Raw genomic sequence first — 15,406 nt, forward strand, 5'->3', positions numbered from 1 at the left:
AAGCGAGTCACAGGGCAAGTGTTCTTATAGCGCTTATTAGACTACTCACGGTTACATAAAATCAAACATAGCTATGGGAGACATAGTTTGAAATCACTGACATAAATGGTTGGTCGTTGCACAGTCGTTTGCCGAAGCCCATTTAGCTATATCTCGAATTAGCATCACACATAAGTCACACTGCAGCTCTGTTCACTATTTACGTACATTTCCGTACATGCTTCTATCCGACCAATGTCATCGGGGAAATTTTCGATCGACATTACTGTGAACAGACCTAAAATACCTCACATAAAATTGAATATCGGGGACCGAGCTTCGCTCTGGAGAACAGAAGCATAAAAAATTTATCACGAAAGAAGAAATATTATAATAACATTCATAGAGAAATGTTCTATCTAATCACAGTAAATTGAGATTAATTCCTAGAGGAATGCAAAAAATTCCCTCACAAAGGCCCAGTTGCACAAAAGCCGGTTAAATTTTAATCCTGATTAACTTCACGTGAACCAAATCAGAGAAGACCATTTCAAAAAGATGGATCTACTGGAATTGATCAGGATTGAAAATAACCCAGCTTTTTCGCAACCGGCACCAAGTACCTGATTGAATGATTACAAAAGTTCAACAGCTGAGTCATAATTTTGACACAGTCCCACACACATGAACTCGCTCACTCACTTCCATCACCAACAGACGACGAAATAATTATTATTCAGCTGTTTTCCCCAAGGATGAAATAATTATTATTCAGCTGTTTTCCCCAAGGATGAATAATAATTATCCTTTGAATGTCCTTCAGCGAGTTTTCCCAGGAATGAGACTTAGTGCAATCGAATCGTTATATTTTAAACCTAGGTACTATGTTCTGAATTTCGTGAGAATCGTTAGAGCCGTTTTTGAGATCCGGTGAAATACAAACATATAAACATCTAAACATAAAAACAGAAGTTGCTCGTTTAATAGTATAGGATAAACCATATGGCGAATCTTGGCTTTTGGCGAGATTTCTCACCATATTTTAGCGATAATATATCAGATGGTTTTTAATAAAAATCTTTCAAAAAAAGCTATCAACCTCTAAAATGCATTTGGCAAGTGTAGATATTGGATTTAACACCACGACTTCGGGCCCATAACTTAACTGACCGTTTTTAGCTATTGGAGACATAAATAAGCACTTTCTGACGACTGTGCAACGAAATCATGTGTCTAATTGGGCGTTTTTAGTTTTATGACAGCTATAGTTTACATTGACATATGTGCAACGAAAAGAGGAGTTATGGCTTCATAAATAAGTTAAATGCCTGATTTCAACTTTATGTGACGACTCTGCAACCGGGCATTAGACACCAGTCGAGACACATAATTATAACAGTCACACTTTAGCTGGGTTTACATCAAAGTTATTAACAAAATGTTAATAACATAATCCTTATAGATTCTATTAGATTAAACGGAACTTGACAAACACATATGTTCAATCTAATAGAATCTATAAGGATTAAGTTATAAACATTTTGTTAATAACTTTGGTGTAAACGAAGCTTTATGACACCAGCGAGACACAGATATCAGTGTCTCACTTGTGACACCAGCCCGAAAACCGCTAATTCTACGCTAGTACACCAGAGTCTGGTTAGGTGGTGTAGTTTGATGATCACCAAAAATTCGCTATCCTGGATAGTGGACACCGCTGGGACACCAAAATCTGGTGTCCGGCTCTAATAAGTGTCATAGTATTGATAATTCCCTCAACTCGCTCGAACACCGGAATAAGAGAATTAGAGTACGTAAAACTATAGTGAGGTCCACGTTATAATGGCAGTGTTTGACTAGCAATGGTATTGCTATACTTGTCCATCTTTCAACAAAGCGGATAGCGATATCTCTTTCTCGCTTTGCTCTGTTGCCAGATCGTGTTTTAACAATGTAGAATTAATAATTAATTAACAAAATATAATTCGTCTTAATTATGAAACTATTAAAAAATATAATTTCCTGCTTAATAAAATATAATTGATTATTTTAAACAAGAATGAACAGTTAATACTACATTAATAAACCGGTATCAGCTACCGTCTATAGAAGGCATTGACAAGACAGAGTATCGGCAACGTTGTTGTCCTATCTTTCTCCACTGCCATTATAACGTGGACCTCACTATAGCTCGTGATATTCCAGCCTGATGTGTTACAGTGTAATATGAGCCTTTCATCACAGATAACAAAATAATTTTATATATTCTATTTTTCTATTCTATTAATCTATTCATCTATTTCCATTAGGGTATGATCCCATTGGAACACGAACTAGGGTTTACTTTGGACCTTAATACTATCATAGAAAAACAATAGCGTAAGTAGATATCCCATGTTATAGGGCGATTATGTCGCAACTTTTACTGTTATCTCAAGCCGATTACTGTCGATTTTTACTGTTTTGACCGGGTAAGAGTGTATGAACGGCACAATATGAGAGACTACCAGCGTCATAAAGCTTCAAAGGAAAGAACTACGTTGACTATAGGCTTGAGATAGCAGTAAAAGGTGTGACATAAACGCCCTATACCATGGGATATCTACTTATGCTATTGTTTCTCTATGATACTATTTAATCAGGTAAACCGTGCTTCGCAAGAGAAATAAAATTTGGAAAGATTCATAGAAACTCGTTGTGACTTGTCTGTAGCTGCTCACTATGTGATTCTATGACTCTTCCCAGATTTTGTTTCTCATCTGCAAGCGTGGCCACTTTCACATACGTGCATCCAATGTGATCATAACCTAAGTTTTAATAGAACAATTGTTTCTATCATCCGTGCTCATAGTTACAGTTCATTAATAGTATCTTACGTCACAAGGACGGGAAGGAGCCTTTTGCAGGCAAGAATGATGTTTCAAGTCGAGGCATTAGCCGAGACTAGAATTTCATTCGAGCACTGCCAAAGACATTCACGTCCAAGTAACTTACACTATTTTTTGTCATAATTATCTAAAGAATTATTGAGAAATAGAAAACATTACCTGCTTGTGCTGACGTTACTACATGCATTCTATAAACATAACCTAGTTTACAAAATTCCAAATCAGGAAGTTGACAAAACTTCCACTTGGAGCGCTGAAGGTGGTTTATTTGTAGAAGTTTTGCTGTTCCTATTTCGCAACTAGGAAACTACTTAACTGTAAAGAAAACATATGGTTTCATTACAGTAGAGCTTAGACCAGTTATAAAATAGACACAGCCCTATTGTATATTCATACTGAAAGTCGATGAAGCCATCATCTACTGCCATATCTCCAAATCGTGACATCAGCATCAGATAGAAAACTTTTCTGTAGAGTTTGTTTACATTGTTTTCCATAGCAGATTGTGTCTCTTTCAACGGGAGCGCTACTGGAGTTTACCATTTTAATGAATAATAATTTACATCCTTCTGAAATAGACACAATCTGAAAGTTTTCTATCCGATGATGACATCACGATTTGGAGATATGGCAGATGTTGGCTTCAGCGGCTAGACTTCCCAGTGTGTCTATTCTATAACTGGTCTAAGCAGTAGAGTATGCTGTAATGAAAATCAAATGTTTATTTGCTCTGCAAACAGCTGTTTAAAGGATTAATTACATGCATGGAAAACAGCTGAAATTGAATGACTGTGACAAAAAACGTATTTATTTTGGGCTACCTAATTTCTTATTTGTAATAAAATTTTACAGATTTCAATACATCAGATTCTTCTATTACATTACTAGTCTGTTACCTGTTACAGAAAACAATTTGAAGCTGAATGAGAAACCAGAGAAAATAGAAGTTCTCTTTTGATCTGGTGAAACGAAAGATGGCAATAGCCTCTTCACTACCAAAGATTGTTCCTGGTCCTCCTCCTGATTATACGGTGAGAAAGAGTTTTATTCACTCCAGATACTGTTGCTGGTGAGATGTTGTGTATAAATACACAATACAGAATAAAGAATACAGAATTACTGTTCAAATTTTCAATATCAACTCAATCTGATAGTCCTGATACTTTTTTTTTACTTTCCTTGCCCTACTACCATAGGTAAGGAAAGTATTGCTTTCCGAAAAAAATTAAGGTACCCCAATTTCTAAATTTCTATTCGTTTCAAGGTCCCCTGAGTCCAAAAAAGTGGTTTTTGGGTATTGGTCTGTATGTGTGTGTGTGTGTCTATGAGTGTATGTGCGTCTGTGTACACGATATCTCATCTCCCAATTAACGGAATGACTTGAAATTTGGAACTTAAGGTCCTTACAATATAAGGATCCGACACGAACAATTTCGATCAAATGCAATTCAAGATGGGGCTAAAATGGCGAAAATGTTGTCAAAAACAGGGTTTTTCGTGATTTTCTCGGAAACGGCTCCAACGATTTTGATCAAATTCATACCTAAAATAGTCATCGATAAGCTCTATCAACTGCCACAAGTCCCATATTTGTAAAAATTTCAGGAGCTCCGCCCCATCAATGCAAAGTTCGATTTTAGATTCCCGATTATCAGGCTTCAGATATTATTTAAACAAAAAAAATCAAGGGGAGTAGATTGAGCATGAAAATCTCTACAATTAATGTTCAGTAACATTTTCACCTAAAATTGGAAATGAGCTTTAAATTTTAAAAATGTGATTATTGAATTGCAAATTATTGTTGATTCTATTAAATCATTCACTATGAAGAGATAGCAGACCTCATGTGTGTCTCCAGCGTTATTGCCCTGTCACCAGCTGGCTCAAATCTTTGAATAGTAGACTTGAGATGCGCGGGAACACTAGCGTCAGGTGATCAATTTTCATAACGGCAAGGAAAGTTGTGTGAGTGCGCCACACCAGATTTTTTGAAATTTGAAGCCGATTACTGCCGACTACTGTCTATTATTACTGTAATGTTTTGGCCGGGTGAGAGTGTTAGAACGGCACAGTAAGAGAGACTACCAGCGTCACATAACTTTACAAAAAAGAAGTACCAGGTCTATCAGATTGAGTTGAGATTGAAAATTTGAACATATCCATATACCGTGGGATATCTTCATATTATGCTATCTTTTATCATAGAGAAACAATAGCGTAAGTAGATATCCCACGGTATAGGGCGTTTATGTCGCAACTTTTACTGTTATCTCAAGCCGATTACTGTCGACTACTGTCTATTATTAATGTTTTGGCCGGGTGAGAGTGTAAGAACGGCATAATATGAGAGACTACCAGCGTCATTTAACTACAAAAAAAGAATTACCAGGACTATCAGATTGAGTTAATATTGAAAATTTGAACATAAGCGCCCTATACCGTGGGGGATATCTTCATATGCTATCTCTTATCTATGACTTTACGACTACAAAGCATTAATTTAGACGCTTGGAATGTCTTTCAGATAGGCCTAATTATTTTTCCTACAGTTAGCTTGAAAAGTGGCCATTCCTGCACTGATTACAGAACGCAAAGAACCACTTTTCCGCTCTAGTGCGGGAATAGTTAGGTATTTGTGCAACTAGTGCGCAAAGTGACAGTTTGCTGCACCGAAAGAAACGTTTACGCCCGAGCCGTAGGCGAGGGCGGAATTGTTTCTTGAGTGCAGCGAACGAACTTTACGCACGTATTTCACATTAAATTTTTCCTACAGTTACCATTGAATATGAGAAGTGGTTGATGATGGGTAAAATGATGGCTGAAATCCATCAAATGTTTGTCTGTATAAATTAATAACAACTTTAATTTATTTTAAACTTGATAATCAATTGAAAATTAATAATCGATAATTCTATTCAAATTAAATTTAATTAATCCAATTAATTTGAAAATTTGAATAAATCTTAATTTCTAAAAATGTAACGGCTGCTGTGCAACCGGGCCTTAGTATTAATGTGCGCAAAGTAATATTTGCGCACTAGAGCGGAAAAGTGATTTTTTGTGCTCTGTAATCAGTGCAGCAATGCTCACTTTCCAAGGTACTGTAGGAAATAGTTATTTGTGCAACTAGTGCACAAAGTGACAGTTTTGCGCACCGAAAGAACGTTTACGCCCGAGCCGTAGCGAGCGGAATGGTTTCTTGAGTGCAGCAGAGAAACTTTGCGCACGTATTCACATTAAGTTTTTCCTACAGTTACCATTGAATATGAAAAGTGGGTAATTATGGGTAAATTGCCTGAAATGCATCAAATGTTTTTCTGTGTAATTTTATATTGATAAAAACCTTAATTTATTGTCAAATTGAATAAAAATGTTGTCGTTGGTTATAATATATAGGTACTTATAGGTGCGCGTTGTGCTTCGTTGCACCTCTGCTCACTATAGCAGCCACAGCAGTCACTGTTACCAACTTCATTTTGATTTTGCTGCACTGTTGCTCCATAACCTACTAAGATTTTTGCGTTGCCATGTTGCAAATCTGGAGTGCAGAAAAATTTTCCCCGCACTAAAGCGGAAAAGTGATTCTTTGCGTTCTGTAATCAGTGCAGCAATGGCCACTTTTCAACGTAACTGTAGGAAAAAATTTTTTCTGCACTCCAGATTTGCAACAGGCAACGCAAAATAGTTAGTAGGTTATATGGAGCACCAGTGCAGCAAATCAAAATGAAGTTGGTACAGTGACTGTGGTATAGTGTTGTGGTGCACGTTATAATAATATTAAGGACAACGAGGACAACCACCACATGAGTGCCATGTGCCGCCTTCATTGATTTGCTACATTATTATTCAATTTTATTTATTAATAATAAAATTACACAGAAAAACATTTGATGGATTTCAGGGAATTTTACCCATAATTACCCACTTTTCATATTCAATGGTAACTGTAGGAAAAATTTAATGTGAAATACGTGCGCAAAGTTCCTCTGCTGCACTCAACAAACCATTCCACTGCACTCAGTAAACGTTTCTTTCGGTGCAGCAAACTGTCACTTTGCGCACTAGTTGCACAAATAACTATTGTAATGCGCTGTATTCTAGTATTCTAGTAATGAGAACACTGGGATTTTGTCAAAAATATCATTTATTTATTGTAAAACTAGCAGGTACCACTTGAAATGTCTTTCAGATAATTATTTTGTAATGCACTGTAGTCTAGTAAGAAAAATAAAAGGATTATTAGAGTTGAAAGTGATAAAAACCTATCACTTCAAATTATGGTATCATTTATATTTATTTTCAAACAGTATCTTATTTTCAATTCATCTTCTACATTCAATTTCAGGATGGACATTCAGTTGGGAATGAACTACTGAATCGACCGTTTGTTTATGGAAGTTGTCAAGAAATGTGTCCACTCAGTGAGATAGAAATGTAAGTTATCATGCATTATATGAATGAATGAATGAATGAATTTATAATGTAAATATTTAATCACATGGATTTATAAAAACATGAAAAGAAAAGGACAATATAAGTTATCGTACATTACAGTATATTATAGATGAATGAATTATGTAAATATTTAATCACACATGAATTCATAAAAACCTGAAAGGAAAAGGACAATGTAAGTTATCGTACATTATATAGATGAATGAATTATGTAAATATTTAATCACATGGATTTATAAAAACATAAAAAGAAAAGGACAATGTAAGTTATCGTACATTATATTATATAGATGAATGATTATGTAAATATTTAATCATATGGGTTCATAAAAACCTGAAAAGAAAAGGACAATGTAAGTTATCGTACATTATATTATATAGATGAATGAATTATGTAAATATGATTCACACATGGATTCATAAAAACCTGAAAAGAAAAGGACAATGTAAGTTATCGTACATTATATTATATAGATGAATGAATTATGTAAATATTTAATCATATGGGTTCATAAAAACCTGAAGAGGAGAGGAGAGAATTTTTAGATTCAATATGAGACTAGAAATGATTTATTAACAATTAAAGATATATCTACTAAATTATTATAAACTACATTTAATATTTTCTAAATTTGGCTTAGTGTTTTATGTTTGTTTCGGTTTTGTATATGTTTGGACTTTTTAACATCAAATGACTTTATTCCGAAGTGAAAGTGTAAATTTAAAGTATTGTGCTGACTATAACCTTAGTGTCCGGTTTCCCATTGGGGAACTTTGGACTATATACGGCGAGGTGGAACTACCCTTGGGTCTCCCCACCATTCAAAGCCATACGCTAATAATAATAATAAAAATATCATTATTATAAACTTAGACCCGGTTGCATAGAAGCCGGTTAAATTTTAACCATGATTAATTCCATGAGAACCAATCAGAGAAGGCGTTTTTGAAACGGCTTTTCTGATTGGTTCTCGTGGAAATTCAAGTTTAAAATTAAACCGGCTTTTGTGCAACCAGGACTTACTCTGTTATTTTCAACTTAGCATACTGACTATATATATGTTGTTTCTTGGGAAACGCATTTTCAAAAGTAATTCTTATCTATAATATAATAAAAGATTTGGAATAAAAGAAAGAGTTGGCGTAATAGAAAGATTACGGGATAGAAATTCACGAATGACGCATCATCAGGTCTGAACTACTGGACTGATAAACCTGAAATTTAGCACATAGATTCTTAATTTACCGAGGATGGTTATAGGTCTATTTTAAATTCTTCAAGGTTTCAATAGGATAAGTTTTCAGTTTGTCAAGTTTTCAATTAGATCCCTGCGGAGCACGGGTTACCTGCTAGTTCCTAATAAAAATGCTACTACTTTCATCATCCATTCCGAATAAATAAAATGGTTTACATTTGGATATGATTTTCATTCATCTCTTGTAACTTGCCGTAAACAGTTACACAAACTTGAGCATAAGAGTCAGATTTGAAAAAAAACTTTAGCAAAATTATTATCAGATGAGTCCAAGAAGTCTGATTCAATTGAATTGGATCAGTCAATTACGAAAAACACAGTTTTTCGAAACAGAGAATTCGAAAAACACAGTTTTTTCAAAACAAGAATTCGAAAAAACACAGTTTTTTCAAAACAAGAATTCGAAAAAACACAGCTTTATTTTTGTCGCGTCCATATTTATTAGATTTGTACACAGGACTGCAGTTTTGTAGTAAAACTCTGTTTTTTCAATTAAGGAGAAATTCTACAATATCAAGTATTATTTCTATTCAACAAATTTTATCAAGGTAGTTTCAATTGAATTTAGAAACTGTATGAGTCATTTGTATCAGTAGAGTTCAGATAGTATCAATTGAATATGAATTATAATTATTAGTTATTATTCCCCCATCTTATAATTTTTCTTGATATTATGTATTGTTAATTTATTTATTCAAGGGAGTGATCCGTGGTCTAGTGGATAGAGTGCTTGCTTAGCAACCTATAGATCCCGGGTTTCAAACCCACTCAGAGCCAAAAGTTTTTGAACTGGTCACTCCTGTGTTATCGGATGGGCACGTTAAATTGTCGGTCCCGGCTGAAGTATGACAGTCGTAGGGCCCATTGACGGCTCAAATGATATATTCAGGCGAGGTGGATCTTCCCACCAATAAAAGCCATACGAATATTATTATTATTATTTATTCAAGGAGACAACAGATAACTTTGTCTCCTTCAAATTATTCTATGATGTATCCTAAATTGATTTATCCAGTAAATTTAAAATTAAAGAAAACTCTTTAACTGGAAAATCAAGTGTAGAAAAAAGTAACATATTAAACAGGCCAGGTATACATTCACCTCACAAAATTACAAGAGAAAAATTGCTTTCTTTCAGACTGGAAACAGCTTTACTTTCGTTTCTAGTTGCTTGCCTATTCAAACATTTTCTTACAATTCACAGTTTCTCATTCGATAAGATATGCGATCAAATCGTCTCACATGATGTAGCAAACTAGGAGGCTTGTTAAAGCAATCACTGTTGCATGCATATGGCATGAATTCATGCAACTTTTCCTTCAAACATTAGCATAAGAAATGATTAAGTTGTTGGGGCTATAAGTCTTTTCTAAAGTGGAGTAATATTTTGATGAGTTCTCTATTTTTATAGATAGCATCAAAGCGACAAAGCCACCTCTAATAAAAGGCCCTGGCCTACGATATTGCAACGTCGCAGTGTAGGCCTAGAATCTAATACATGATTGGTGAAAAAGATTTTTTGAAATACCAGCTGATCTTTTTCACCAATCATGTATTAGATTCTAGACCTACACTGCGACGTTGCAATATCGTAGGCCGCGACCTTGTATTAGAGGTGGCTATGATAGCATATTATATTATCATAAATATGGGTTTCTACCTTCAATTGGTTGTTATAGATTCGTTTGACATTAATGATTCCAAATTCATTATTCATTTATATCATGGAGAAAAGATAGCCTAACAAGGTATCCCATGGTTTGTAAAATTCATTCAGTTTGGAAGTTTTGTATCAAATTATGATCTTGTGTATCAAGTTGTGTTGATACTGTATCGTATGTAGTGATACTGTATCATATGTGGTGATACAGTAACATTTTGTGGTGATATTGTTTAATTTTGTGGTGGTATTGTATCATTTATGGTGATACAATAGAGAAAAGATATCATAAGAAGATATTCCATGGTATAGGGCATTTTTGTTCCAATTTTCACTGATAACTCAAGCCAATAATCCATTATTAGTTATTTTTGATGAAGCTATGTGTTGCTGGTAGTCAGTCTCTCATACTGTGCCGTTCTTCCACTCTCACCCGGCCAAAATAGTAATAATAGACAGTAGTCGACATAATCGGCTTGAAATTCGGAACATAAACGACCTAACTTATACCATGAAATATCTTCTTATGCTATCTTTTCTCCATAGTATCACATAAATGATACAGTATCACAACAGGATGATACTATATCAACACAGGTGTTACAGTATCAACACAGATAAATAAAATAGAATTTAAGTACCCTTTTTAAAATTGTTTGATCACAACATGTTTCGGCTATATGATGCTAACGGAAAAAATACAGTATCAGCACAATATGATACAGTATAATCTCAACTTGATACACAACACCATAATTTGATACAATACTCCCAAACCTTGAATGAATTTTCAAACCATAGGATATCTATTTAAGCTATCTTTTCTGTTTGGTATCACCATAAATGATACAGTATCACAACAGGATGATACTTCATCAACACAAATGATACAGTATCAACACAATATGATACAGTATAATCTCATACACCATAATTTGATACAAAACTTCAAACTTTCAATTCTATAAACCATGGCTGGATATATTCTTATGCCATCTTTTCTCTATTGTATCACCATAAATGATACAGTATCACAACAGGATGATACTGTATCAACACACGTGATACAGTATCAACACAATATGATACAGTATAATCTCAACTTGATACACATCACCATAATTAGATACTTAACTTCGAAATTTTACAAACCATGGGATATCTATTTAAGCTATCTTTTCTGTTTGGTATCACCATAAATGATACAGTATCACAACAGGGTGATACTTTATCAATACACATGATACAGTATCAACACAATATGATACAGTATAATCTCAACTTGATACACAACACCATAATTTGATACAATACTCTTAAACATTGAATGAATTTTCAAACCATAGGATATCTATTTAAGCTATCTTTTCTGTTTGGTATCACCATAAATGATACAGTATCACAACAGGGTGATACTTTATCAACACACATGATACATTATCAACACAATATGATACAGTATCATCTCAACTTGACACACTACACCATAATTTGATACCGGTACTTAGCTTCCAAACTTTGAATTCTACAAACCATGGCGGGATATCTTCTTATGCTATCTTTTCTCCATCGTTATGTTCTCAATACAATACTCTTATTTTATATTGAAGTAGATTTCTAGATCTCTATGTCAGTATGTTGCCTAACAACTTGGCACTATTTTATACCGTACTTTTTATCACTATAGTGAGGTCCACGTTATAATGGCAGCGAAGAAAGATAGCGGAACAACGTTGCCGAATCTCTGTCTTGTCAATGCCTTCTATAGACGGTAGCTGATACAGGTTTATTTATGTAATACTAACTGTTCATTCTCGTTTAAAATAATCAATTATATTTTATTGAGCAAGAAATTATATTTTGAATAATTTCATAATTATGATGAAATATTTTATTAATTAATTATCAATTCTAAATTGTTGAAAGACGATCTGGCAACAAAAGCGAGAAAGAGATAGTGCTATCCGCTTTGTCGAATGATAGACAAGGATAGCAATACCATTGCTAATCAAACACTGCCATTATAAAGTGGACCTCACTATATGCTCTAAGAACATCATAATAGACTTGGGAGAAATATGCTTTCATCTGATAAAGATAATCACTGCATCAATATTAAATGAAAAGTGAAATCATGAATATTAATAGTGATTGCATTTCTTGAGCAAATTATGAATTTAGTTGAGTTGATGACTTTGCGATTAGAATCATTGAAAAGCATCTCGAAGAAAGTTTTCTTCAACTTGTTTCTCATGAAGATTCCCTCTCAATTATAAAGTTACTATCAGGTAACCCGTGCTCCGCAAGGGTCTATTTTAAAACTTGACAAACTGAAAACTTGACCAAGTGGAATCTTGAAGAGTTTAAAATAGGCCTATAACCATCCTCGGTTAATTAAGAATCTATATGCAAAATTTCAAGTTAATCAGTCTAGTAGTTTAGACGTGATGATGCGTCAAACATAATATTTTCCTATCCCGTACGTGTATGAGCCAGTTCTTTCCTTTATTATAGTATAGATAAGTTCTTAAACTTGTGCTAACCTAATCAACTGATAGAACTCAGATATATTGTTTAAAGACCTTTCTCAACTCAATGCCAACCTGATAAAGTTGGACTGGTTATTGATTTAGTTGCCAATTTTAATTATCTGTTTTGATAGATAGTAGTTCTGTTCATAGATAGTAATTTGAAGATAGTAGTTCTAACATAAATGGTATGTATTCTTGTCCCATATATGAAATTTTAACATTAATTCTGAAAAATCTAGAAGGAAAATTGCAATTTGGGCTTCGGGGTGCACGAGATTGATATTTTTAGAATCTATGTGCAAAAGTTGGAGATCTAAATCATTCCCGTTTTTCGGTATGCAATCCACAAGTTGAAGATGCGAACAAACGAACAAACACAACCCTACTCTCTCTCTCTTATTATTAGAAGATGAATAGGTAATTTTTGACCGAACTTAGTGAGGTCTATGTTTTAACTCTGATTTCCTTTTATCTGTCTGTATGTAACGCATTGACGGCCAAACGCGTTGATAGAATTCGATGAGATTTGGTAGGAATATTCCTTTTTCAACTGCGCGTCGATGTATACACAAGCTTTTTTGAAATTTTGCATTTTAAGGATAATATGAGAAGAAAAGGAATTACTCCATACTCGATATCAATATATATATCATCTACTCTGAAGATAGGATTAATCAGACTATAGAATTATTCATAATCAATCAGCTGACAAGTGAATTACACAGATGTATGGAGAACCTGTGTCTATTTCTATAAGGTCTATAGTTTCAATCAAAGACCTTGAAAAGGTATGCCTCTTTAGGCCCGCCGCAAAGTAGACCCACGCTAATCCAAGAAAAGCAACCCACGCCGTGGGATGCTTTGTAAACCATTGCTAGGCTTCTCCAGACATCTGTGTAATACATGCAATGAATAATCCACTTGTCAGCTGATTGATTATAAATAATTCTATAGCAATGGTTTACAAAACATCCCACGGCGTGAGTTGCTTTTAGTGGATTGGCGTGGGCCTACTTTGCGGCGGGTTCTAAGGTCTTTGGTTTCAATATTTTGTTTTGCAGTCATGGTATTATTATGCGTGCCCATTAGTATTGATATTCTCACATTTGAAAAAAAACTAATTTAATAGGTGATCAAAAATAATCAAATAAACTAAATAATGCTGAAGAAGTTATAATAATTTTTGATTGTAAAAAAATTAATTTTTATCTGATGGAAAGATTATCACGGAACTGGATGAATTATATCATATGGAATACAAATTCAAACGTGAACTAAATTTGTTAGCATTTCAAACAGGTGACATCAGATACTTGTGGATGAGAAAACTGCGTGAGATCTACTGTTCATAGAACTACTAGTCTATTTGTATAGATGAATTTATGAGAGAATTATTTATTTATTTATTCATATGACTTTTATTGGCGGAGAGATCCTTTTGGATGTTCTGCCTCGCAGTATTACCCAATGTCATTTCCTATCAACACTCAAGTTTATAGGTTATGTATTAGGTTCTTCATGTTTTCTCACTAAAAATTTGCACTTTCACTTCCTGAATTTCTATTTTATAAAGTTTAAAATTAAGAAAACTTATTTTTAAACACAATTTATGAGAGAATGATTAATGAGAGATCGAGAATGATTCATGAGAGTAATATGAGAGTAAGATGGTAAATCTCTGATTTTCTCCTGTAAAAATATCTGAAGTTAGTCTAATTTTAAATTATTTTATTATTTTTATTTAGTTTATTTCAAATTATCTATATCCATTATGTAGTGTTTCATTCCTATGTTATAAATTTTAAAATATTATTGTCATGGCTTCCTTGAATTGGTCTTTTTGAGTTTGTCACTTGCTTGCGATTTTGTTACTTTTGTCTTATCGTTTGTAAGTATTGAGATGTGACCTGGTTTCCATAATTTTATTTATTCTAGTGGTTTGAATAAGCTCTTTTTCTTTCTATTGACATGTTTGCTGTACCTAGTTGTTCGAACTCACTGCCGGCGCACAAGATGTTCTTTGCCGGTAGTGCCATTTTGTAAGTTAGAATATTTATTTTATCAATCTGTATTATTTTATGGAAAATAAATGAATTTGAATTTGAATTTTGGATGAATTTTCCAGGCGAGAACATGAAAACCTGATACATATCCTCGAAACTGACCCATCTTTGTACCAGGAGAAAAAATGGCGCGAAAAGCTGATATGTGATCGAGCAAGAGCCGTCAAATGCTATCACAGATCTGCGGCTGGCATGGATATGCAGAACCCACATTTGCTACGTCCGCCCCATGTATTGCGTCAAACTGTTACCTATTTGCTAACACAGTGAGTAACCTCATGTAGTACCATAGAGAATTATTAAATGACTAGCCGTCAGGCTCGCTTTGCTCGCCATATCCGTCTAGCCAGGGGGCTCTGCCCCCTGGACCCCCGACTGGATCGTCCAAAAATGAGATCAGCGGGCTCGCTTCGCTCGCCTGCATAATGTAAACATTTTCTGTCTATTACAATAGAGAAACAATAGCAAAAGTAGATATCCCATTGTATAGGGCGTTTATGTCGTAACGTTTTTGTTATCTCAAGCTGATAGTCCACGTAGTTCTTTTCCCATAAAGCTATGTGACGCTGGTAGT

The 15,406-nt window shown here is 34.2% G+C and overlaps 1 protein-coding gene across 1 annotated transcript; it reads left to right on the forward strand.

Moving 5' to 3' along the window:
- Positions 1-3,748: 3,748 nt before the first annotated feature.
- LOC120356301 (SAC3 family protein 2-like) lies at positions 3,749-15,120 on the forward strand. Its single transcript, XM_039445220.1, has 3 exons — positions 3,749-3,898; positions 7,213-7,301; positions 14,895-15,120. The coding sequence occupies exons 1-3, from the start codon at positions 3,842-3,844 to the stop codon at positions 15,100-15,102; spliced, it is 354 nt and encodes a 117-aa protein (XP_039301154.1). The 5' UTR covers positions 3,749-3,841; the 3' UTR covers positions 15,103-15,120.
- The last annotated feature ends 286 nt before the right edge of the window (positions 15,121-15,406 follow it).

This window comes from Nilaparvata lugens, unplaced genomic scaffold (assembly GCF_014356525.2).
Source record: "Nilaparvata lugens isolate BPH unplaced genomic scaffold, ASM1435652v1 scaffold6432, whole genome shotgun sequence".
Taxonomy (NCBI): Eukaryota; Metazoa; Arthropoda; class Insecta; order Hemiptera; family Delphacidae; genus Nilaparvata; species Nilaparvata lugens.